This window comes from Equus caballus, chromosome 6, assembly GCF_041296265.1.
Source record: "Equus caballus isolate H_3958 breed thoroughbred chromosome 6, TB-T2T, whole genome shotgun sequence".
NCBI classification, from domain to species: Eukaryota; Metazoa; Chordata; class Mammalia; order Perissodactyla; family Equidae; genus Equus; species Equus caballus.
This window is the reverse complement of record NC_091689.1, coordinates 86,610,270-86,637,193: the sequence shown is the minus strand read 5'-3', so window position 1 is coordinate 86,637,193 and position 26,924 is coordinate 86,610,270. Positions and strand designations below refer to the sequence as shown.

General features: G+C 39.8%; 1 protein-coding gene across 1 annotated transcript in view; it reads left to right on the top strand.

Annotated features, from left to right (window-relative positions):
- Positions 1-26,355, top strand: part of SARNP (SAP domain containing ribonucleoprotein) — a 41,339-nt gene extending 14,984 nt beyond the window's left edge. The window contains exons 5-11 of the mRNA NM_001309411.1: positions 72-123; positions 1,097-1,170; positions 1,622-1,650; positions 4,437-4,462; positions 5,604-5,672; positions 23,761-23,850; positions 26,074-26,355. Coding sequence (NP_001296340.1) covers positions 72-123; positions 1,097-1,170; positions 1,622-1,650; positions 4,437-4,462; positions 5,604-5,672; positions 23,761-23,850; positions 26,074-26,115 — 382 coding nt within the window. The 3' untranslated portion in view covers positions 26,116-26,355. The remainder of the gene's footprint in view (positions 1-71; positions 124-1,096; positions 1,171-1,621; positions 1,651-4,436; positions 4,463-5,603; positions 5,673-23,760; positions 23,851-26,073) is intronic.
- Positions 26,356-26,924: the final 569 nt, after the last annotated feature.

Below are 26,924 nucleotides of genomic sequence, written 5' to 3'. Positions count from 1 at the left end.
TGAATTCTTATAGAATTTGAAGGTTTTAGTTCAGAATATTAGTTTTCTGATTTTTAAAATCTCTTTTCTAGGGCAGCAGAGAAGAAAGTGGTAAAAATTACATCTGAAATACCGCAGACTGAGGTAGGTATTCTACTCCACAGTAGAAGAGCAATCTCTACATGTATCTCTCTGTTTCTTGCTCTTTATTTCTGTCTGTACCATCACTTTAAAAATTAACTCATAGGCAGAAAATTAGTATTGACAGATTTTGGTCACAAAAATCTTTTGACACTTTTTTTTTTGTTTAGCATTTTTTTTTTAATTAAGATTATGATAGTTTACAACCTGGTGAAATTTCAGTTGTACATTATTATTAGTCATGCTGTGGGTACACCACTTCACCCTTTGTGCCCTTTTTGACATATTTTTCCACCAGTTATATTTGGGAAAATGTTTGGGCTGGCATAGTCACCTTTGAAGCCCTAGTCTTTTTGTGTATAGTATTATGTCTTCATGGTAACTTTCTAAGATGCTTACAAACTAAAGTTAAGAGTTTGGGAGGATTGTACCTTGAAAGAGATGAAAAGTAACAAGGGGGGATGTCACTCTTAAGTTACTTCTCAGTAGCTGGTGAAATTAAAATTTCACTGGATTTTGTCTCGTGATCTCAGAAACTAGGTTCCAGTTGAGATCTGTGTTCTTTTCAAGTAGAGATGGTATAGGACAATGCTGCCTCATTTCTGACTAAAAGAGTACCACTAGTGTTGGAACCAAGCTGTTCCTTTGATCCCTTTTCAAAGGTCAACCAAACACAGCTTTTGTCTTCTTGGCTTCGTGCAGAATGTGGGTTTTATTTTATTCCTTTCCTTTTGTTTTTGAGGACATGAATGTAATAATAGTCTTTTTGTGTTTGCTTTCTGGAAAGGGTTGTTGAGTTAAGCCCTAGGATGGATACAAACTGATATCCTCTAGGATTGTCAGTATTCTCAATTTAGACCTTAAGAAATTACTCCTGATGTTCTAAAGATACACACCTCAAACAAATTTTCCTTTAAAAGAAGGAAACCAGAAATTGAATTTTTCTCTTCCCCTTCTTTTGTCCGTTATCACTTAGAGAATGCAGAAGAGAGCTGAACGATTCAATGTACCTGTGAGCTTGGAGAGTAAGAAAGCTGCCCGGGCAGCTAGGTGAGTGTCCCCAGCCTTTTAGACCTGAGATAGTGATAGTATGAGGGTATGGGGATGTGATCCTAGATTTTAACTATAATTGTTGATTTTAAATAGAATAGAGGCCTTGCTGAAAAGAAACACTCCGTTGGCTCTATTCAGAATGTCTCTGCTAATTTAGATGTCGTAGCTATGGATTGGGTTTTATTATGAAGCAGGGTTTTTGTAATAGGTAAAAGTCAGGAATTAACTGCTACTCCCAGTTCTGATAAGGCTTCCTTTTAGCTTATTCTCTGGACTCTTGGTGAGAAAAAGAGTAAACTCAACCTCTTTCATGGAGTTGTTAGAATTAGCTAATGATTGCAAGGCCTGAGATCACAAGCAAGAAGTGCCATATGTACACTTGACACGGAGACAGACAACCAGGAGTGTGAACAACTTCCTAAAATTTAGCTTGTTTTTCTTTCTACAGATTTGGGATTTCTTCAGTTCCATCAAAAGGTAAGAATACAGATTCTTCAGAGAAAGTTATCTTTATATTCTTACTTTTCTGTCACAACAGTTTTCATTTCTCCAAATTAAGGTAAACTTGTTAGCTCTAGAAGCCTTTTAGAGGTTATAACATTCACCTCTTTGCTTTACGTAAAATGATACTTAAGCCTTCCTGGGCAATTTAGAGAAGGTACTGAAGTTAATGAGAATAAGAGGAAGTGCCCACGTTTGTTTTCCTTTTCTTGGATGTCTTCAGAGAATTTTCTAGTGCCTTGCTTACTTATTCTGGTGTCTCAAATTAGCATGTAATTGTTCTGTACCTGTTCAGTGTTATACTGCCTAGTGTGAGTGGTAAAAGAGAAGCCAGAGAATCTTTTACCTCAACAATCTTACTTTTAGGAATTTACAAGGAAATAATCTTGGATATGCTTAAAGACTTAGCCACAAGGATTATCACAGGGTTATTTATAATCAATAACTGGAAACAATGTAATATACAATAGAGATTTGGTTAAATAAATGTGTACCAGAGTATAGTAGAAGACCATGCAGATGTTAAAAATGATTTTGAAGAATATTTGTGAGAAAGATATTAAGTGGGAAAAACATAAAATTATATTAGCAGTATGGTCCTATTTTAGTAACAAAAATGTATGGATGGGGAAAAAAGATTAGAAGGATATATACTAAATTGTTGATACTCATTTTCTCTGGTTGGTGGAATTTTAAGCGACTTTTTGCTTGTCTAAGTTTTTTAAATTTCTACAGTAAATATGCATTTTTGTAATAAATTAGGGAAAAAGGTGATTATTTATAAAAAGAACATAGATACTCCATATTCTCAGAGACTTAAAATTTAAATGTAGTCTCTTAATCCAGTCTAGTCTTCCTAGTGACCTATCAGTAGTTTCAAGTGTGTTAAGAAAATGTCCTCCAAAGATCTTGTAGTGTTTTGCTGTGCTTTTTAAAAGACCAGCAAAATTCTGGCCACTAACACTACGTGTTTTAGAGACAAGATATTTTCTGACTTTTACTTATATCAAGAGAGATATATTAGGATTGATGATGATACAAAATTAATTAAAGATTAGATGGTGCTGTTTGAGGAAAGACAAAATTTAAAATTAATACTTTGAAAAGGAAACCTGGTCAGTAGAATATTGTATAGATAACATTTGCTGTATTCATATAATTCTGACATCCTAGAACTTCAGAGTAGCTCTAGAAAGTATAGAATTTGACGACATTTAAAAGGGAGAAGAGTCATCCCTCAGTTTCCTGGGGGATTGGTTCCAGGAACCCCTGTGAATACCAAAATTCCTGGATGCTCAAGTCCCTTATGTAAAATGGCATAGTCTGAACAATGAATATATGTGGCCCTCCGTGGCCCTCCATATCTGTGAATAGGAAACTCATGGATATGGAGGGCCAATTGTATTGTTTTATGAGTGAGAACATAAAAACTCCTAACAGTTCTAGCACATAGGTTGTGATAACTCATTTTGATAGTAGCTCTGCTCTTTTGCCTAGATGTGATGTCTGTCTGTCGCTCCTTTTTTTTTTTTTTTTTTTTTTTGAAGGAAGATTAGCCCTGAGCTAACTACTGCCAATTGTCCTCTTTTTGCTGAGGAAGGCTGGCCCTGGGCTAACATCCATGCCCATCTTCCTCTACTTTATACGTGGAACACCTACCACAGCATGGCTTGCCAAGCAGTGCTACGTTGGTGCCCAGGATTCGAATCAGCGAAACCCTGGGCTGCTACAGTGGAGCGTGCAAACTTAACCACTTGGCCATGGGGCCAGCCCGCTCCCTTTCTTTTTTTCAACAGCTTTATTGAGATATAATTCATATACTGTACAATTCATCCATTTAAAGTATAAAATTCAGTGGTTTTTGTTTTAATATATTCATGGGGGTGTGCAACCATCATCACAGTCTAAATTTAGGACCTATTCGTTACCCCAAAAAGAAACCCTATACCCATTAGCAGTTATTTTCCATTCCCTTCCCCTTCCCCCGCAAGCAACCACTAATTTTTTTCTCTATATATAAATTTGCCTTCATATAAATGAAATCATACACTATGTGGTCTTTTGTGACTGGCTTCGTTTACTTAGCATACTATATTCAGGGTTCATCCATGTTGTAGCATGTATTTTCATTTCTTTTTACTGTTGGATGATACAATATTCTATTGTGTAGATGTACCACATGTTATCTGTCCCTTTGTCAGTTGGTGGACATTTGGGGTTTTTTCACTTTTTGGCTATTATGGATAATGCTACTGTGAACATTCATACACAATATTTTTGTGTGGATGTATGTTTTCATTTCTCTTGGATATATACCTAGGAGTGGAGTGAAATTGCTATAGTAATTATATGACTACCATTATATGGTAACTCTCTGTTTAACTTTTTTCTTTTTCTTTTTTTTTAAGTTTTTTAGAGGGTATTCCTTAACAGATTTAAAAGGCACAGCTCATATATACCAAAGACAGCTGTTAAATAAAGTACTCTTTAAATCTTGTTCAAAGGAAGACTTTACTCTGTGTTTAACTTTTTGAGGAACTGCCAAACTATTTTCCAAAGTGGCTGCACCATTTTATGTTCCATCAGCAGTGAATGCAGACATGATCTCTAGATGCAGTCTCTGCCTTTTCTTTCTCATCATCTGAGAAAGGACATTTGTCCTATATACTATTTCTGTGCTGTCTAATTTGATTTGAAGACTGTCAACTTCCTCTGTTACTTTTAAAAATATTAAATAAAACTTTTTTTATTTGCTTCTTTAGGCCTGTCATCTGACACCAAGCCTATGGTAAGAAATATTTTTTTATATCCTTGAGAGCCAAATCTTAACTCTGTATGGTTAGTTTTAAAGTTAGAGACTCCTCCTCCCCAGATCAGAGGAAACTCTGAGATCATATGAGTTTGGTCACTGTCTTCAGTACACTGTTTTATGTCCTGAATAAAAAGAATTATTCGAGGTACTGAGAAGTCAGGAAAATTGCTGCATATTCAAAGTCGCTATAGACATCTTCCTACCACTCCTCTTGAAAAAATGCATAGACTTTGTTAGCTGCAGGACAATCCATATAACTCTTTGTTTTATGGTATTAGAGGCCTTGTCCACTGGCTTTGGATAATGTCTAATTCCTAATTATCACAAAAGAATTTGTGGGAGCAACTTACGAGCTCTATTTGTGGATATGGGTCTTTTTCAACACTACCTGTTAAATATAATATCAAGAGAATAAAGACTAGTAGAATAAGACACCTTCTGGACCATTGTGACTAATTGGCATGTTCAGAAAATGGAAACAAATGTGGTGAAATATGGTCAGCTTTATGAAATCCTGCCCTTCAAGTTACAGTTCATATTGTAAGTGAAGGTGAAATATTAGTAGTAGTGGTAGTAACAATGAAAGTGTCCCAAATAATTGTATGATAATAAGTCTTATATATCAAGGCTTCCTAGAAAAAGGAAGGGAGAAAATTGAGTTGGGTACTGCTGGTACATATGTCTTGTGAAGAAAGGAGAGCGGCAGTGATAGTTTCTCTTTGGTAGGAGATAGAGTTAAGAACTATTTAGACTATATATAGGAATTAATGATTTTGAGCTGTGAATGATGGACTTGTTTGGAGGTGATGATTTAGACATTTGTTTGCTTTTTCAAGTGGTGTTTGGCCTACTTTGATCTTAAGCCCTCGTGATGCTCTTGCCACCTTTGATGAATGAAGGAGGCAGGGCTGAATCTTTCACTGCATTCCAGAAGAGGCCTTTAATAATTAGCGGCATGGATGGATGCTGCCTAGTTTCCTAATTTGGCACATAGGGTATCTTTGATGTTATAGGCTTATTTGAACTCTTAGCTTTGGACCATAGTTTCTATCTCGACCATATTATCTGTTTTGGTTTTTTCTAATATGAGTCTTTTTTTCCGCTTGTGTTTTTATAGGTTAACCTGGATAAGCTAAAGGAAAGAGCTCAAAGATTTGGTTTGAATGTCTCTTCAATCTCCAGAAAGGTAAGATACTGTTTTTGCAACATTAGAGCAGCTTGGGGGCTACATAGGCTGGAACTGACTGTCCTGAGTATATAGCTGGCTACTCAGCACTTCATTTCACACAGTCCTTTGACTATCACCTCCTCTCACTGACTATTGATTATACTACAGGAATTGTTTCACAAAGCTAATTGTTTTTTTCTGCAGATTGTTTTCATAGCTTCCACCCAGGCTGTTAGAGCATGATCTTTTTTTTTTTTTGAGGAAGATTAGCCCTGAGCCAACATCCATGCCCATCTTCCTCTACTTTATATGTGGGACGCCTACCACAGCATGGCATGCCAAGCGGTGCCATGTCTGCACCCGGGATCTGAACCTATGAACCCCGGGCTGCCGAAGCAGAACGTGTGCACTTAACCGCTGCACCACTGGGCCAGCCCAAGAGCATGATCTGTATTTCTCTTGCTTAAGATGTTGAATTCAGTGACGTTAAAACTTGTTACATCTGCTTTAACTTCTGATATAGGCATAATAGAAATTAAATAATCAGGAGAAGATGGTCCTGTCTTTAGGTCAAGGGTACCTGGAAACAAAGTTTGGAAGAACAAAAATGAGAAAGTTATTTCATTCTTTCTGTGTCTCTCCTAACTGATACTGTTTAGTTTATTAAGCAAGATGGCTTTGGTGACACCATACTCTGTGGGCTGATCAGCTCTACAGGGCATTGTTATGTTTGGAGTTTTGCTATGCATGTTGGAGAAAATGCTAAGGATTCTCCTGTTTGCCTAGAGCAGATAGTTTCATAATTTTTCTTCTATGAGATTGAGATCATGTTTCTGGGTTGTTGAAGTGGTGGCAGGGTTAAGGGAAGACTATTTCAAACTGGAAAAACTGATCATTTAAAAAAAATCATTTCCCACTTGAATATGGAAACATTTAGCTTTCTGGAAATCCATTGGAAAAAACTGAACTGACTGGTTGTTTTTGCTCAGGAAAGAAACCTGAGCTCTAAAAAGTAACCACTTGTTGTGCCCCTATGGGACTGATAACCTTGCACACAACTATGCTCCACCTTCTTTCCCTTTAGGTTCCTTTTTTTTTCCCTGAGAAAGATTTGCCCTGAGCTAACATCTGTTGCCAATCCTCCTCTTTTTATTTTATTTTTTGCTTTAGGAGGATTAGCCCTGAGCTAACATCTGTGCCAATCTTCCTCTATTTTTTTTTTTTTTTGTATGTGGGACACCCCCACAGCGTAGTTGGTGAGTGGAGTAAGTCCATGGCGGGGATCCAAGCCTGCTAACCCTTGCCACTGAAGCGGAGCACGTGGAACTTTATTTTATTTTATTTTTTTTTGAGGAAGTTGAGCCCTGAGCTAACTACTGCCAATCCTCCTCTTTTTGCTGAGGCAGACTGGCCCTGAGCTAACATATGTGCCCATCTTCCTCCACTTTATACGTGGGACGCCTACCACAGCATGGCGTGCCAAGTGGTGCCATGTCTGCAGTCTGGGATCCGAACTGGCGAACCCCCAGCCGCTGAGAAGTGGAACTTGCGAACTTAACTGCTGTACCACGGGGCTGGCCCGCACGTGAAACTTTAAACACCCGGCCACAGGACAGGGCCCTAGGTTACCTTTTTTTTTTTTTAAGATTGGCACCTGAGCTAACAACTTGCCAATCTTTTTTTTCGCTCTCCCCAAAGCCCCTCAGTACATAGTTGTATATTCTAGTTGTGAGTTCCTCTGGTTGTGCTGTGTGGGATGCCATCTCAGCATGGTCTGATGAGCAGTGCCAGGTCCCCGCCCAGGATCCGAATCGATGAAACCCTGGGCCGCTGAAGTGGAGTGCGCGAACTTAACCACTCTGCCACGGCGCCAGACCCTATGTTAGCATTTTTGATGTTTACCAGAAATATAACATCAAGTCTGTGTCCCAGCTTGATGCTGAGACCATAGTTGTTCAATAGGAGTATTTACTGGTTTATGTGAAATTTTAGAAAAATTAGGAGTTGAGAGGTAGGCAGAGTGTGTGATTCTTAAACCGTATTTCACATAATTGGGAAGAATTATTATAAACCAAAAGTCATTTGTGTTTTGCTAGATGGCCAAGGGGAAGGGTGCCTTGGATCTGTGGCCTTGGTTCTCATCTATCTCCTTTTGTATATGAGGACTAGGTGTCTGAGAATGTCAGCTATAATAACTTCACTCCTCTAGGGAATTGTATGTATTTGTTTGTTCCATCAAAATTAACAAAATTGAACACCATAATCTCCTCCCTAGCTCGTATGGACACATTCCTGAGGAGAATTTGTCCCTCACTATGTACTGTCCACCTGAGTTTTTTTGAGAGCATTTCATTACAGGGATATCAGCCTTTTCTCTCCCTGCTCTCGAATCTTTCTCCATATTTGACTTGTTTTCATTTTTAATCCACAGGAGGCTGAGTAAAACGTGAAGAGATACATTTATTAACTTTGTGACTGAGCAAATTACTAAACTTCTTTGGTCCCCATCTATAAAACAACACCATGTTTGTGAAGAATAAATAATTGTATATTTGAAATTACCTAACAGGGACACTTTGACCCTCAATAAATATGTTAGTTTTCTTCCTTCTTGAGTTAGAGTTCTGTTGACTAGCTGGCTTTGTGACTTTAATTGAGTCAATTAACTTCTGTGTTTTAGTTCATCATTGATAAGATTTCAGTTCACATTTTAAATCTCTGAAGGGTTGTAATCAGATAATGGTAATTGGCAGAACTCTGTGAGCTCTGTTCTCTGATACCAATTCATTGTCATAATATGTTCTAGAGTAGTGTTTCTCAAATTCTATGGCAAAAGACTAGTTCCTAAAATTTTCTGATTCATTGCAGAGGGGTACTTTCGTAAAATATAATAAGAGTGTCACATCGGTGTTAAATTACTTGAAATTTTAGATGTCCTCTGAGTATAGGTTCCATTTACATTGATCATAAATCCTGATTTTCAGAATCATCCTAATTTCAACAGTTTGCTCTGATTTGCCCCATAAACCATTAAAATGTCACAGAAATGCTGACATTTTGCTGTCTAGACCACACTAATAGAACTTTCTGTGATGATTCTAAAGAATATCTAAATTCTAAATATTAGAATTTAGAATTAGAATATTCTAAAGAATATTGTTCTATTGAATAATCTCTATTATCGAATACAATAGTCAAAAGCCACCTGTGGTTATTGATCACTTGAAATGTAGCTATGTGGCTAAGGAACTGAATTTTTAATTAATTTAAATTTAAATAGCCATATGTGTATTGGATAACTCGAGTCTAGCTTTTGTCTCCCTCACAGCTTTCACACTTGAGAGTAGCATAGAAATCCTTTGTCAGACCACATATTTGGACCACTGTTTCTGTAGTCTAGAATTTTTTACTACTTGTAGAATACAAATAGTTTCAGAGTGAATCTGTGAAAGGACAGAAATTGAGGAAAGGGAGTAAGAGATAAGAAAAGGAAATGTTCTTTTTTTTCCCAAGTAACTTTTTTTTCTGGAATTTGGTGCTCTAGACCCAAATCTTGAAATTACAACTGGCTGCTACATTCTCAGTAAGAGTTGCCTGGCTCAGAGTCTTGTGTTTAACTGTCCTCTGTCTACCAGAGATGATTTGCTACCTAGTATTTGGTTGGCCAAGGTTAGTGACATGATTAAGTTTGTATTTATGGAACAGCCAGATCAGCACACTTCTGTCTCTCTCATCCTATGATCCTGGGTTCCAATACAGCTTCCTCCTATATAATTTGGTTGCCTGTCTTTAAGTTTTACAATTATCTAGGCACAGATCTCATTCAGTTACATATGGTGCAAATAGTGGAGGTTAGTAGGTAGCGTGGAGTTACGTCTTCTTAATTCTAGTATCCTAAAAAGGGCAATGAGAAACCTACTTCCTGTCATCTCTGTTGTACAAGGTTTGTGTTTGCTTGATCCAGCTTAAAGCCCTGATTGCTTGCTGATTTATCTTTGGTAGATTCCACTACAGACCAGTGTATATGATAAACAGAGAAAGTGTGTGAGAGGAAGTGAGCCATGGATCATTAATGTTTATGACTGATTAATTTTTTTAACTGTCGCAATCTGATCATTTCCTCTTCATATTTTAGATTTATATTAATATGAGCATATTACAAATAGGAACATACCAAATTTCTGCTGTTCTTCCTAAGCTGACTTTTGCATGACTGCTCATATATTTCAGTTTTCAGCTCCACTAGTATACTATACACATTGGGCAGTATACAGAAACTTAAAGAAATCTGGCATCCCTCCCCCGCTCAATCATCTTCCCCCTTTCCCCTTGCCCAAGAAGGACTTGTCCGTTCATGTTTCCAGCTCAAGTCTTAGTGAATAGAATCTTGTTGGTTTAGGATAATGGGAAGTGACAGGGCAAAGAATGGCACTGGCATTTATAGACATTTTTTACACGAGAGGCTGTAAATTGTCCCCTGCAACTCTTTGGACTTTTTGAGGATAGAATGGCATGCCTTTTCTCATATAAACCTAATGGTGACTGTGGGCTGAGAAACCTCCCACCCCCTCAAACAAAACAAAACCCAGATAAATAACCTCTGCCTGGTTGGTTCTGATTGATCACCAGCTAGGTTTTCAGTCTTGTGCTTGACTGGTCGTTTTTTTTCTGTGTCAAGTTAGTTTTTCCTGCCTCCCAAGAGAAGTAGTATTTGAGTCAGTCCTGTTGGCGAAGGACAGGACTTGGCCTGGCACGTAGGAAACTCATCTCTGAAAGGAATGAGAGACGGATAGAGGCACTAGATAGGAAACCAGCTCAGTTAATATGTGATGGCCATAGGACATTAGTTTTGGTAAAAAACTAAGTCTGGGCTTAGAATTGTAGTGTTAACTAATGTAGCTTATTTGGGTGAGCTTCTCCCCCACCCTCAGTGTTGGCACATCTGGGAAAGTGAAACTTGGTATTTCAGGAAGTTACAGGAAATCCAGCTAGGTTAAGTATTGGAAAAAAAAAAAAAAAAAGGCCTAGGCACTAAGCAGAAAACTGGGTGTGGTTTATACTCTTCTCCCTCCCTGAGAATGTGAGGGGCATGTGTTACTGCTTCTCGAGTCTTGATTAGTAGTAGAAAATACAGGCATTTGTATTGCTATTGACCTTAGTACATCTTCCTAACTTCTCTACTAGAATATTGCTGGGTTTTCCCTACTTGTAGCTTTTCATATAAGTAACTGTCATCATGAGTTGTTTTAAAGCCTGTAACCCCTGAAGGCTACTTTTCCAAGGTTTGTAATTTTTGACAGTTTTCTTCCCTGATGGTTGTGGTCTGTGTTACAGTGTCAGACTATAAAAAGGTTGAAAACAAACTAAATATTCCTCCACTGACCATCTTCTTGTTGTTGAGCCTGATAGCTAGAAGATTCTTGGGTCGCTGCAGTGATTAGTTTCGTGAGCCTTTTGTATAATTAGATATTTTTGCTTGCCGTTGATTGGGGATGAACCACTTCAGAGTGAGAGAGATATTGGACTTGCCTTGTTTTTGAGGAGCTTGTTAATGAATGTGTTGAGATAGCAGAAAGGAAGCTGAGACAAAATGTCAAGTCCAAGCACAGCAGGACACCAATGTCTCTTAGCATACAAATTTTGTTATGGCTAACTGATGGCAGGCTGGTCTCCATTCACTCTATTCTGGAAAGCCTGTTGATTCTATCTAGATTCCCTTCCACCATCTGAAATAAATGAAGAAATATTTGTTTGTTCCTCCCCTTCAGTAGTGAGTTTTGGTATAGAGGTTAACTGTTAGAATGTGGAGAGAAGGAAGTTCATGCTGTGGATTTAGAAGTTGGTCACCAGCCTTCTCAGAGGGTCTGTAATTGGGATTTGTTAGAGAGTTTAGGTATGTGTATACAAACCTTTTCCAAAGGAAGAACTGTGGGGCCATGCATAGGACATTGCCAACATGGAACTGTAAGAACCTGAGGAACCATAAGGAGTTTGTTAGAATATTTTTTTAAGGGGTAGTGGTAGAAGATATAGACCTCAGGATAAGTTGGAAAGGTAGCCTGCTGAGTAGATTTGGGTTCTTTTCCATCCAAATATACTCAAGTAGCAGTACCTAGGCCAAGTGCAGCACTTAATCTCTATGCCCCTTTCTCATGGGGTCCCATGAGACCAAGAAAAATGCAGATAGTAGGATTATACATGGAAAAACTTCAGTGTAGATCCTCTTAGTCATTGTATTTCATTGATCGAGGGCTTTCGGGGGAATTTCCCTTCCCTTCATCCTAGATTGTCATTTTTCCCAAAAATGCTTCTTCCACTTGAAAAATTATATTCTTTTAACTTACATTAACCAACAAGAAAAGAAGATAAGAATGGGTTATATATGTAGTAGACAGAGATAGCAATTGAGCATGGCTATCAAAGAGTATGAATTTCAGGAAAAGCCAAGACCCAACCCCACATAGTCTTCACCATTTCTTGGAGCATTTTAGGGCCCAACCAAAATTTAACCATTCCTTTAAATCCCTTTCTAATTCATAATAATTTGAAAGTAAATATTTGGCATTTTTTTCTTCTGCCTCTCCCCTTCCAAGATAAAACACATATACTGCTGTTTCTACACCCGCCCGTTGGAACAAACATTGAGGGAGTGGTGAAGGAGCTGTTTAAAGAGGAAACAATAGGGGAAACTCTCTGACCTCAGTTTATCCCCTCATCTGGTTCTTCATTTGTCCCTGCTGAGGAACAGAACTTGTCTTTTGTCTGTAACACAAATACATCTTCACCTCCCTCCCTTCCCACTTTCCCCCCACCCGCTCTTCTCACTCCCTTCTATTATGGTTCCAATCAATGATGTCATTATGTTTGCCATTCAACTGCTGTTGAACCACTTGGCTATAGGAATTTGGAAGAGCAAAGAGGCAGAATGGAATTTTTCTCTCTCCTGCCCATGGCTCTTGAAAATCTATTCTAATTTTAACTAGAGAAATAGGAGTCAGGGTTTTTTTGCTCAACTTCTTCTGCCCTCCCACTACACCCTAACCCTCAAACATAGACTTTTTACCTAGCTATATATGAGGAAAAAATTGGATAAGAAATGTTAGGAATATAAATTGAACACTTTAAGAAGAAAGGCTTTAAACATTTGGGGAAGCAAGATGAAATTTTTGATGCTATGTCAGCATTTATGCTGGTGTTTTGCCCTGTTGACTATAAATTGGATCTTTGAGAAGTTTCTGATAGTTATACTTCCCTGAAGTGTATGATTAAGACCACTAGGATCTTATACCTTTTCATTTTATTTTTCTATCTCTGATTTCATTCAGTGAGTTTGAATCCAAAGAACTAGAGGTAAGAAAGTTTGTAGTAAGGGAAAACTCACTCTCTTTTCTGTCTCCCCTGCTCGGTACCCCACCCCGACTAATGTCTGTGCATTCCTTCCTCTAACATGTCAGAACTGATGACTTTGATAAAAAACAAGTTTTATACCTCTCTGTGGTCCCCGTGTAGTCTTTGCCCCAAGAGTAAACACAGCTTGGAAAAGGAGGGGAATGCTGGATTCTGTTGAGTCTGTTTTACTTTTAAATACCTTCAGTTTTTGCCAGCCAAGTTCTTGGGGTGGGACCATTCTCTGAGTATCAGTTTAAAAAAAAAGTGCTGTTCTTAGTACATGAGATAAATAATTTTTAAAATCTACCTGTAAAACACATTATATCAGATTGTATGTCTAGTCGTATGTCTAATTTTGGGGTGACCAGTAGCTGCCCTGGCTTTTCTAAGCAGAGCAATTATCTGTCTGATCACTCCCAGATACTCTCCCTGGCTATGGTGAAATGTGAGCTAACCCTCTGAATCCCAAGTCTACTCAGTCTTCGCAATCTATATGGAAGGAAAAAGTGTGGGGTGTTTTTGGTTTTGGTGTGGTTTTTTTGGGGTGGTGGGTAGGAAATTTCGGTGTTCAAAGGCTCCTCATGATGTGAGAGTTGTAGCAGTATAGGAATGTTTGAGATGTATTTTACTACTACTTGAGAGGCTAACACTTGAGTAAATACTGTTCTTTGGGCTGATGTCGATAAGGGGAGGTAGCATTTTATTTTTAAAAGTACATATGGGTTCAAGTAAGGTTTAATGATTATATGATAGTTCATTTTCTTATGTACTCACCAAAATAGCCAAGTTGCTTTTCATGTCTGATAGCTGAAGCAGGTCAGATAAAATCCTATAGTATTTTGGAGATGGAGGTGGGGATGAGGTATAGGGGGATACTTGGTGCTTTGCAAACTAGCTAAGGCCCTATTTTTAATAAAATCTGAGGTCTCTTGTTAAGAGCTAGAAAATATTAACTCCTTTCCTCCCCTCCCTTTCCTTTGCTACTCTTTTCTCACGTTTTTAAAAATAGTATTTTAACCAAATCCTGCCTTCTCATCCCCAGAGCAGATTCTTAGGACAGAAATAGAAATATATTTTCAGGGTGTGCCACATTGGAGTTCATATCAAATATTGACCTTTTAAATCCCCAGCAGTGAAGATGTGTTATTGAGAGGGAGGTTATGTTTGAAATTCTTGGTGTCTGGATTTTAGAAAATATTTGTTGAGTGAGGAGTTTATTGAGGTATAGAGTAGAGGAGACGGTTATTGGATTTTTACTTCCATGCTCATGCTTAGGTATAAGATGATTGAGAAGGAAGAGCAACTGGAAATGAACAGTTATAAGATGAGGCCTTATGTGATGGACCTCTTTAGCACTCTAAATGAACAAGCAAAACACATGAGCCTTTAGACAAAACCTGTCTGTTCTTCACTTTACTAATATTCCCCCTCTTCATCTGTATCAGTTCTGTAGAAAAAAATACCTTTGTGTGCTTGAACCTATTGCCTCCGTCTTTCCCCCACATACCTGAGGGTGTTCCCTGGTCTTGTTTTGGCATGTCCTTCCTGTATTGAATTTGTTGGGTGAAAGAGTCTCTCTGTCCCTCTGTTTGAATTCTAGGAAGGCAGCAAGACAGGTGTGTTCCTTAGAGCCAGCTGTGATTCCTTCATAGCTTTCATTTGTTGTTCACATCCCTACAGCTGAGATACCCTGTTTGTAGGAAGCGCAAGCATTTTTGGAAGGCCCCTAATGCCTTTTGGAGGAAATTGGAGTGGAGTAGCAGCCTTATTTGGATTTGATGAGGAAAAAAATATATAGATAGATAGATATTTTTTGGTTTATACTTTTCTCAAAGCTGTTTGCAGTTGTTCTCAACTATAGCTGCACATAAGCGTTGCTAGGGGACCCTTTTTAAAATAAAGCTCCCAGGCGGTTCCTTTTGAGATTCAGAGTTATTAGGTTGGGGTGAACCCAGAAATATGCAATTTAAAATATTACAGGTGAAAAGAATCTGTTTTCCTGATGCTCATTGTAAATTTCTCATTGCTCAGGTAACTGTTGTCCTTCATTCTTTATGTATTTTGGCTAAGATAGCTTTCACCTCCCCTCAAAAGTTTTTAGCTTCCCTCTGCTGACTTCTTGATGTTTCTGCCAACCTCTGCATCGCTTATCCTTAAAAGCAGCAGCTTCCTGGCTTTTAAGGGAAGGAGGTGGGGACTTTTAATAGAAACTTGGTTTCCGGGGGTCTCAAGTGTGAAGCCTTCATTTCCTCCACCTGCCTTGCTTTGTCCTACAATCGGCTAGAGCAAGACCGAAACGACCTCCTCTGGGGTTGGAGAGGAAGTGGGGGTTGGGGAAACAGCTTGATTTGGACAAGAGAAAGAAAAAGTGATGGGAGCTAGTAACTCAGAAGAGTGTTTGGTTCTGAGCTGTGTTTTGGAGCTTCAAATCCTCTAAGGATAAGAGGAGATACAGTTCCTGGTGGTCTCGCTTTCTGATGTAGCTTTAAAGTTCCTGGCACCTTTCTGGTACTAGAAAACTGATTCTAATTTCACTGTTGAAAGATTGTTGAGAAGAGGTAAGGTGGTTGTATCGGGAGGTGTCTTATGTGTATATGTGTGGGAGTGTGGAAGTATCTCTACTGTGTATGTGCTACGATGGTGTACCCTTTGCAGGTCCAGTCTTTGGCCGTTAAATATTGCTTCTTAGGCTCTGTGTGTTGGTTTTTAGGACCACCCCATATTCTGTGGTTTGGTTGGGATAAAGACTCGGGAATAAACATGTTCAGATGATGTTCAGAAACTGGGGCAGGGAGGTGACAGCTGTGTGTTTAAGCATTGAAGTGTTTCTGAGAGAAAAACCATCAGTTGCTGTCATTCACCCTGAGAGTATGAAATTGGAAGCCCACTTACCCTGGAGTGTTTCATAACCTTTACCTCTGGGAAGTCAAGGCCATGTCATTATTAATCTACCATCGCCTGAAAGCCCCCAGGCTCTGCTTTTCATCCTGCCATCAGTCACGTGGCAGTGAGAGTCAGGAAAGTGACCATAATGCTCCCTCTTTTCCTTTTTGCCTCACTATTACCTTACATTCCCTTGGAAAATCAGATTGGGCTGAGAACTGTTAACATCATAGTATGGTAATTCATTTACAAAAGGGGACAGGTATTTGTTATTTTTGTAAAATGTGACCATCTTAGCTCACTGTCATCCTCTCTTCTGTCGCTCCAAGGAAAAGACTTCTGAGAACTGTTAAAGTGGGGTAAATAAAGTGGCAGGGTTTAGGTCCTGATGGGAATATATATGAGACTCACATTGTACAGTGTTGGATGTGAACAATAGCTCAGTCTTTAAAACAGCTGTAGGAGATTGGCCAGCTCCAACTCACAGCAGTACCTGAGCTTCCCTGAAGTGCCCCTTTGTAACTTGTAAGGATATCGCTGACTGAATAGATTGGAATTTCTGCTTCTCATACATGGTGAAAGGAGGGATGATGAGTGAGTGAGCTTGTCGCACTGACCAGGAAAAATGCCTGGCTTGGTTCGTTGTTTTGGTCTCCTCTTAGAATAGTAAGGATATCTCTCATTTGAATTCAGTAAATACTCTTGCTTTGTGTTTTGGGAATTACTGAGTTCAAATTCCTTAAATAAGCTTGGGTTACATTTGGGTCACTGTTTTTGTTTCTCCTAGTTTCTCTTTATGATCCAGAGTGGCGCTCGTAATAAGATTGAAGAGGTGAATGCTTTTAACACACAGCCCATGGGGCGCTAATTAAATCAAAGCGGACTCCTTTTGGCAGAGCAAATAACCCTAGCACACTAAGCTTGGAGCAGTATTCTTTGTTGTATTCAGAGTAAAACTGGTAAGTTTTGAAAAATATTCTTTTGAATTTGAATCTTGAAGATGCAAGTTGAGTTTGGAAGATGATAAAGCTAGAACTGCATTTTGGGTAAAGATCTTATCTTTGATACTACTCTTTGCTGTAAAAAAAGGCAGTCACTTTAGGAAGCACCTATGATATTCAGTCTACGAATTGTTGCAGCTGATCTTCCATTTGGGATTTAATTCCTGGCTATAGTGTATGTGCCATGGAAACCATTGACAAGAGCCCTTAATTTAAAATTTCTAGTTATAACCTGGTATCTCCTTCCCCTCTTTTTTTCTTTCTTGGGGCACTGATGTATTCTTTAATTAATCCTGTTGTATGTAGAGAGGAATAAGGTTTTTTTTTTTCCTTTCCTTTTCTTTTTCTTTCTTTTTGGCTTTGGAAGATTAGCCCTGAGCTAACACCTGTTGCCAGTCCTTTTTTTGATTGAGGAAGATTAGCCCTGAGCTAACATTCTTGTCATCTTCCTCCATTTTATCTGTGGGTTGCTGCCACAGCATGACTGACAAGTAGTGTAGGTCCACGCCTGGGATCTGAACCCGTGAACCTGGGCTGCTGAAGCAGACCACACTGAACACCATGGGACCAGCCCAGAGGGGAATGAGTTCTTAGGGGACCAGCAGCAACTCTGTAACTAAGTGCACTTCATCTCGTCTTCTAAGCTTCTACCTCAGGATCTAGGTCTTGGAGCTCTGTCTCTGGATCTCCTGTTTCTGTTTCACCTTCAGTGCTCTTGGCCTCTCCTTTCTAATAGAAATATTTTCAAAACCATTTGTCAGAGACAGGCCACACACATTTGGCTCCAAGCTTCATAGCAGTCAGTAGAAGGAGGAAAACACAGTTGTGCTGTTTACAGTGATTCACAAGGTTCAAAAGGTAAAAACTAGGGCTGGTTTTTTAGCCCATGCTCTCACTCAAGGTTTGGCCGAGTGGTTGGGTTTGCGCGCTCCGCTGCAGGCGGCCCAGTGTTTCGTTGGTTCGAATCCTGGGCGCGGACATGGCACTGCTCATCACACCACGCTGAGGCAGCGTCCCACATACCACAACAAAGAATATACTACTATGTACCGGGGGGGGGGCTTTGGGGAGAAAAAGTAAAAAAATAAAATCTTTAAAAAAAAAAAAAAGGTAAAAACTAACAAGTTGCTCAGCAAAAGCATAATTATTTTGGGTCTGGGGTCCAGAAAGAAAATTTCCCTATGGGTCCTCATAAAACAGTAATGTAGTGAACAATGGTATACATTTTTACAGTAACTCAGTTGTGAATTCATAAGCCCCATGAGGTTAAGGATCTTTGTCTTATTCCTTTCTCTATTCTCACTGCCAGAATAGTGCCTGACCCAAAGTAGACACTCAGTGGTTATTTGAATGACTAGTGGATGAATGGATTAATTACATGGTTTCAGTGTTATTGAAAATGTTGATAGAAACTGATGTCATGTAATTCAGTGAAAGCAATTCCTCAAGGGCCTTGAGAGTACTTGGGATTGGTCTACAGTGAGAGATTGAATCCTTGCTCAGTTCCCTCAGATATTACCTTGTATAGATGTCTTTTTTTGTAGTCATTAATTATTAGGGATGATGAAATCAGTAATATCTGGCCGCATAAATTTTTTTAGGGTCCCAGAAAGAGAAGATGGTTAATAGTACCTGGCGGAGAAGAGTGGTTTGTCCTATTACTTTTCTGCCGCACTTTAACTGTAAATTTAGTCGTCTGTCCAAATGCTCATTTGTCTTGAGCTAAAGGGAATTTCCTTGTTGCCTTGGTAATGGGTCTGATTCTTACCAGCTTTAGGTGACTTCACTTCCAATGTAGAAGAAGAACGAATGCATCGTTAGCTTCAAAATTTTGTTGGTGGTCTTAGGCTTTGTTTCAAGTACCAGAAGGAATGTTGCAATAAAAATTATAGCTAATATTTATTGAATACCTATATGACAGTTCCTAGGTACTAAGCACTGTCACACATGTAATATATACCTTGGGGGAGCCTTGAATGTCTCAGTCTTTTCCCTCAGCAGGTATCATTTTCTTTACATTGCCTGAGGATTTTCCAAATATGAAAGGGAAAAAAGGAGAAAAGTGAATTTTGAAAAGTGGAAGATGTCTTCTGAAGGGCTCAGTTTGGAACTACCTTATTCCATGATAGAAAATGCAGTGATGGTGATTCATGGGGATATTTGGCTTTATTAAATATACTTCATGCTTTCTGTCCTGTGTTTTTTGTATGGGCTCTCTCCTCTTCCATACAGTTCTTTCTCATTTTATCAGTGCGCTTTAAAAAAGAAAAACAAGGCATGGAGATTATGTATGCTGAAATTATGGGCATCAGTCTGTTAGTTGGCTTGCTGTTGAAAGCTTGAGTGAGAGCATGGGCTAAGTGAAGTCTGCAGGTAATCTGAGCATCCGCTGCCTGTGTTTACTTAGTGAGGGCAGGTTTCTCCTCTGATTTGGAAGGCAAGTTGTGTGTTTTGAGGAGTTTTCACTTGATAGGAAATAAGGGCACTTCAGATTCCAACAGTGTCCTTCCCATACAGGAGCATGCATGGGAAGAAGAAAGATTTGTTAATGGCCGAAAGTTTGTGGGAAGGAAGTTGGGGAGGGATGAAGAAGGGAAGGTTTGCAAATGCATATAACACTGAGCTAGAGGGGTCAGTGCTGCCTGCAGATGCATAACCCCATTTGTGCACTTGAGCATGGCCTGAGGGAGCATTGGCCTGATGAATGCAGAGAGAGATGCGTTTTGATCGAGGTAATTTTCCTCAGATGGGTCTCACCATCCCATGAATCAAAACCTGTCAGCAAGGAGCTAAAGATGGAGTGAAGTTTATTGTACGTTTGTTTCCATGCGACACCGTCACGCTAGAAGGGTCAAGTGAGAGAGATCATTAGAACCGTGTTGATTTACTGGGCCTGTTGTGCACTTTCCCTGCAGGGCAAGGAGGAAAGAAGCTTTAGGAGAGGAGCTGAGGAGTGCTGGGTGGGGAGGGAAGGGCGGGCATGCACAAAATAAAACCCTCACTGGTCTCTGCGGGTGAGGGATGGGCAGGCTGTTTGCAGGGGGTGGGAGGTGGGGAGAATCTGTATTGTTTTTTTTCCCCTAGAGCCCCTGCTAGATTTGGAGCAGATGCTCTGCCTGGATCTCCAGGAGAGGCACCAGAGATCTAATTTAAAAAGGAAGCTTATGGGGACATCTCTGATACTAACCTTAGTGGCTAGAGAAGTATATCCCTTTCTCTTCTTTTCCTCTGTGTTCTTTCCTCACCTTTGAGGTCAGGAAATTTAGTTTAGAAGTCAAACTCCTCATTTTAGGATGTAGCAAAATAGAGAACCAGAGGAAAAGCTATCCCACATTCCACATGGGCATAGGCTTTGTGATGAGATTTGTGAAGGGAGTGGCCACAGTGTTTGTGCTGAGAGAATGGTTGGGTTTCAGGAATAGCATCTTCCTCTCTGTGATTTGAACTTGAAGTATGCCTGAGACACTGAATGGAATGAAAAAAAGTATGTAGTGATAGTTCAGCAAGATATGGTCTAGTCCTGCCTCTCCTCAGGAAGGAAATGGGATGCTCCTTTTATTCCTCCTAAAACTGTTTCTTGCTTGGCCTGGAGACTTAGTGAATTAGAGTTATTTCATCTAGAGTATTCTGTAGAGGTTCTCATTTTGAAGTCTCCATTTATGTTCCTTACTCACTTTTATCTTAGTGTGGTGGTAGACAAAGTGAAGAAAACTTTTCCTAGTGACTTTGGTAAGGAAAAATATAGTGAGGCCTGTGTTCATTGGAATCCCTCCTAATTCTTTTATTACAGTTTAACAGATGGAATAGCCAGTTGGCCAAAATTAGAAACAAATTCAATCGAGAAAATCTTTAGTGTAAGATTACTAACCGGAATCCTTTCCCTAGATCCCTATTGAGGTATAAAGCGGAGGTATATGGTTTGGTAGAAAGGGGTTGAGATCCTAGTATTGACCCAAGTTATTTGAGTGATGTGGAAGTGATTGAAGTAGTTCACGACTACTTTTAGCTAAGCGTCCTAGTTCTTCCCTTGGCAAAGTACTTCTTCCATTCTGCTACTGTTCTTCCAAAGAAATGCTTATGTGAGATACCTGAGGAGATGGTAAAGTTAGGAAAGTGGGTTCTTGAGTAAAATGTCCTGGGTTCCATTCCTGGCTCTGCCATTTACTATTTCTGAGACCATTTATGCTACTTTCAGCAAGTTACTTAATCTCGCTAAGCCTCAGTTTTCTTATTTATGAAATTAATTTAGTGATAGTACCTACTATGTTTAAGATTGTTATAAGAAATAAACGAGATACTGCATGTAAAGAATTTCATACAGTACTTGGCGCATAGTAAGCTTTCAAATGTTAGTGGCTATAATATTATCATCATTATTTTATGATTATTAAAGATAAGAATACTTGTTTTCTTGGAACCTGGCTCAACAGTTTATAGTAGTTTAGATTACATTATTTATGTGCCCACTGTGGATTTGCTGGTGGTTATGAAAAAGGCAGAAAAACTATGTAGGCAATATTCTGTTCTAGTAGTATACTATGAATAAGTGATAAGTTATGTGTAGGGGTTTTTCAATCCTTTATAGCCACCAGCCTTTCCTAGTTCCTTTCTTACTTACTGGAAGGCAGATGCAGCAAAGGGCAGAAAATGAACATGTTTCTCAATTTGAAGGAGCCAAAGTAAGACCAAGAAAGTTGTCCAGCCCACTGTGTTCAGAGAGCTGCACTAGTTAAACAAGTTGAACACAGAAAGCTGCATAGCGGCCCTGCTTTCAGCCCAAGAGGTGGCTCCTGTGGTTGTAGGAACAAAGGCAACTCCCTGGTTGGGGTTGAGAGTAGAAGGATTAAAAAATTCCTGTGTTTCTGTAGGTCTCTTGACTTTGATTGACTTTCCTTTTGACTCTGTGGTTTTTGAGGCATAGACTGCAGGAATATGAACTCCTTGGGTTTAAAAACAGTCCAGGGGCTGGCCTGGTGGCGCAGCGGTTAAGTTCACACGTTCTGCTTTTCGCTAGCCCGGGGTTTGCCGGTTCGGATCCTGGGTGCGGACATGACACCGCTTGGCAAAAGCCACGCTGTGGTAGGCGCCCCACATATAAAGTAGAGGAAGATGGTTGTGGATGTTAGCTCAGGGCCAGTCTTCCTCAGCAGAAAGAGGAGGATTGGCAGTAGTTAGCCCAGGGCTAATCTTCCTCAAAAAAGAAAAAAAAACAAAAACCAATCCAGCTCAGGAGCACCACACAAAATCTCACTCAAGTTTGTTTGAACTCTTTTGACCTGACTTTATGTTGGTTACCTTTTGTAAATAAAGTCAAAGAAACGGTCCTGGCCCATGGTGAGGGTGGTTATGTGTGCATGGAGTAGAGGGTCTCTTGAGCTATATGAGAGGCTAGGATCTTTGTTTAGATGTGCCAAGTTGTAGAATAATCTTTCTGGGAGGAAAAAAGACCCATGGAGCCCACCTGATTTTAGGTGTTTACTAATCCTAGGACTGGGCTTTTGATTACTGGTGACTGGGTATAGGGGGAACATGGACGAAGAGAAAATAACTGGTAAAGTGGGATAAAGTGGCAGGGTTTAGGTCTGATGGGAATATACGTGAGACTTTTACATTGAACAGTGTTGGGTGTGAACAGTAGCTTAGTCTTTAAAACAGCTATAGGAGAATGGCCACCTCCAACTCACAGTAAGCTGAAATACTCTCTCCAGTTAAGGACAGACATCATGAATCTCTTGGATGCTTGGAAAGGGTCCAGAGCTTCTCTCTCTTAGAGAGATGACTGCAGCTGTTTACTTAACTCACATTATTATTATTATTATTATTTGAGGAAGATTAGCCCTGAGCTAACTGCTGCCAATCCTCCCCGTTTTGCTGAGGAAGACTGGCCCTGAGCTAACATCCATGCCCATCATCCTCTACTTTATATGTGGGATGCCCACCACAGCATGGTGTGCTGAGCAGTGCCATGTCCGCACCTGGGATCTGAACCGGCAAACCCCAGGCTGCTGAATCGGAATGTGCGCACTTAACTGCCGTGCCTGACTCACCTTATTCTTTTTTTTTTTTTTTTTTTTTTTAAGATTTTTTTTTTAATTTTTTCCTCCCCAAAGCCCCCCGGTACATAGTTGTATATTCTTTGTTGTGGATCCTTCTAGTTGTGGCATGTGGGACGCTGCCTCAGCGTGGTTTGATGAGCAGTGTCATGTCCGCGCCCAGGATTCAAACCAACGAAACACTGGGCCGCCTGCAGCGGAGCGCGCGAACTTAACCGCTCGGCCACGGGGCCAGCCCCCTGACTCACCTTATTCTTATTTTAAAATCATTTCAGACTATTCAGAGCCTTCTGTAACTTTGCTTGGGTGTTCATAATGCTTGGCTTTCTTTCTAAGTTCTTCAGAAACACCTCTCTGGCCCCTTTCCCCTTCCTTTCCTTGGCAAGTAAATGAAACTTGTAAGTAATGTTCAGCTAGGAGTTTGGGTGCCTTCTACCAACCTGTTCTCTGCAGGTATTATTCACCAAAGCCTCAGTTTTCCTTATCTCTGAACTACAAAAATTTCTTCAGTACAGAAATTTGTTTTATGGGTATTTCTTACAGTTTTTTGTCGTGTGAGTATCGAGGCCTGACTTAAAATTAAGTTTTTAGGTATTCTGGGGACAACATGCTGTATGCTAGCTTATTCAGTTTCCTATCTGTTTTTTCTGTTTGTGTGAGCCTTAGTTCTTGGTACAAGGTTGGCTGGCATACTGTGACCAATAAATTATAATTTCATTCCCATTTTACCTTGTGAATGGAGGCTAGCTTGTTTCAACCCTTTTCTTTGTCCCTGAACAGTCTGAAGATGATGAGAAGCTGAAAAAGAGGAAGGAGCGATTTGGGATTGTTACAAGTTCAGCTGGAACAGGAACCACAGAGGATACAGAGGTAAAATATACCTAAAACGCTTCATAGAGCCCTTGAAGGGAAATGGGGGTAAATGACCTAAGTGGAGAAACACTTCTTTCCCTGGCCTACTTCTTAAGTGCCCAAATGACAAGATCTTTTGTCCTTTGCTTGATACCTGTTTTTTGAATAAAGTGGCCACACTGAATTCCATCAGTATACTTAATTCACTGTTAGAACTAACTGATTAGCTTAGTAAGAAAGAGCATAAGGTTTGGAATCAGATAAGCTTGGATTTGAAAAGTAGCTCTACCACTTAGTATTGCCATGTTACTTAGAAGTTATGGTACTTTTCTGAGCCTCAGTTTCATCATCTGGGAAGTGGAGATAATAATATCTACCTCTAAGTGATACTTTGAGCATGAAATGATTCTATGTGAAAAGGGATGAGTCTGTGTAAAATGCTTGACACAATGCCTGTCATAAGTATTCAGTAGATAACAATGTCTCTGGTCATCTGCTAGGCATATTTCTTTGATCATTTAATGACGGCCTTGTCCAAACCAGACACAAGTATAGTTGTGCCTAACTCCCCTCTGGGATAGGACAGTGGACTCAAATGAGACTTCTTGTTCTTACCACTTTATTTACAAATAGTTTCTCAAAATGAGAGGGTGGCTTTTTTTCCCTATTTCCTGTAAGGCTTGTGTTCATCCATATCCCAGCTTCCCCTAGAGTAATTCGCATTCACTGAGACTCTGAGCATTGGCAGACTACTCAGACCGTTGGCAGACAATATTGGTTTGCTGATTTGAGAGTACCTGTAATGGAGACCGTGTGTCACCTGAAGTGTACATAAAGAACAGTTGAAATAGTGAGTATGTTTAGAATTATAGAAACTTCTTGGATGGTGAGGAATTTGGAATGTTCTTTCTTCCATTTAATCCAAATTTACTTCTTTCCATTTACCTCTGGAGATAGCCTCTGAAAACCTATTACTTCACACACTCTCAAAATCTTGTAAAGTCTCTTTATGAATAAATATCAGAGTCAGTCTTGTAAATAAACCCTGGAAATTTTAGAATCTGATCAGTTTACACTCTCCACTAGGAAAAAACTAGAAGAGTTTGTATTCTTTGTGCTACTAATTTAGAATAAAGCATTACCTGTTGGAAGTAAGTATCTGCTTACTTACTGACTTGTCAGGATGAGCTAGAAATAAACATAGGCTTGTTTTAATTCTAGTTAAAATTACTCCCTCTTTGCCAAGGAAACTTGTTAAATCAGGCATGCTCACTAAGTTGGAACATTTGGCCTCTCCAAGATAAGGCAGATGAGGATTTTGTTGGGTGGCAAGGAATAGTGGCTTTTTAAGGCAGGGTCAGTGTATGTGTATGTAAGGGAGTAGTAACTTCTGGGCCTGATGGAATTTACATGAACCAGATGACTTTTATTCAACTCCAAAGAATTGTGTCAGTAATCCAGGTGGAGTGGGCTGAGGTTGTATGCACTCATCTTTTCTTTTTATTCTGAATTAAACCTCCTGTGTGAATGGAATGAAAAAGTCTCTTCTTTGCTGGGGGCAGTGGTTGGAGTGAGGATAAAGGACTCAATGGTGTTTTGTGAGTCACTCCCAGAACAAAAAGGTCTTCCTCTCCCCCCTTCCCATTTTGTGCCCTCTCTCCAATGTTGCCTCCCTTCAGAGATCCGCGTTAGGGGCACCCCACTCCATTTATTCTGTTAGCATTGAAGGTTTATGTGCCTCTCTGTGGATTTGGAGGCCTATTAAAAGCTGCTGCTTGGGCTTGACTACCCAGAAGAGCATCCCGCTTACTTTCTCTATGAAATAGCATTGGTCAATGCTTTGTCCTCTGAAATCTCTCATCTTACCACTGACTAGAAGACTTTCCCCAGCCTGTTAAGAGTCTTTTGTTTCTAGACTAACTTGCGGTAGGGCTGAGTGGCCTTCTTTCCTTCAGGAATCTTTCCATTTTCTACCACTATTCTCCTCTTTCTCTTCCCCTCATCCCCCACTCCGCACAGTCTTCTTCCTTCCTCACCCTCCTTTCCTACCAAACTTCTCAGCTCTAACCGGATAACTAGAGAGATTCAGGAATGAAATCTCTGGCTGCCAAGCTAAAGCCTGGGCCTTCCCTCCTTCTTGGACCTTGTGACAGTCCATGTGAGTTTGGATTAAAGCAGCCAGGAACCCAGGCCACTGCTATCTTGTAATCTAATTTTTTTCTTCTTGCTTCTTCCTTACAGGCAAAGAAGAGGAAAAGAGCAGAGCGCTTTGGGATTGCCTGATGAAAAGCTCTTGATGCTTTCTGTTCTTCAGTGGTTTCCATCTCTCTGACTCCTCTTGGTCACATACATACCTAAATGCACAGTCATGTGCCTAGGTCCTGCCTGGCAGTGAGGGAGCATGTACCCCAGGTACATCCATGAACTCCAGCAGCAATTTGACATATTGCTGTTCAACTTCAAGGTTGTTATTGTTGTGTTGTTGTTTTTTTAATTATTATTTTGCTTGTTAATAAAAAAAATAGAAAAGAGAACAATGTGTTTTATTAGGTGCTCCTTTGAGTTCTTAGAGCCAGATTAGACCAGATAAGGGGAGCTTCAGGGGCAAATGTTACAGGGCATTAGCCATAATGCCTTTATCCTCTAGAAGAGAGAACAAGGAAAACGATTGAGTCTATCCCTTTAAGCCTATTTATTCCCTTCTCTCATACTCACAGGCATCCTTTACCTCTTTATCCTCCATGTAGAGGCCAAGTTTCACCCTGAATCTTTGCTTCAGAAAGTTGGCATGATCCACTGGGATAAAATAGGGAGAACACTGGGTTTTAGGAGGTGCAAAAGATAGATATATAAAGGCTAATGATCGCTGGTCTACTACGGAATGGAATCCAGAGTCCCTATTCTGCAGTCCAGAAGGGCCCTGTTTTTGAGATATGACCTGGTGTCATATTGTTTGGGTTCAGCTGAAGCCAATATGTGGGACCCTTTTGGTTATGCAGTTCAGGAAAGGAGATGGGCTGGGTACCCCTCAGAGCTAGAAGGAAGTGTAGAGATTCAAAGCATGACAGGATGTCAGAGGTGTTAAGCACTGA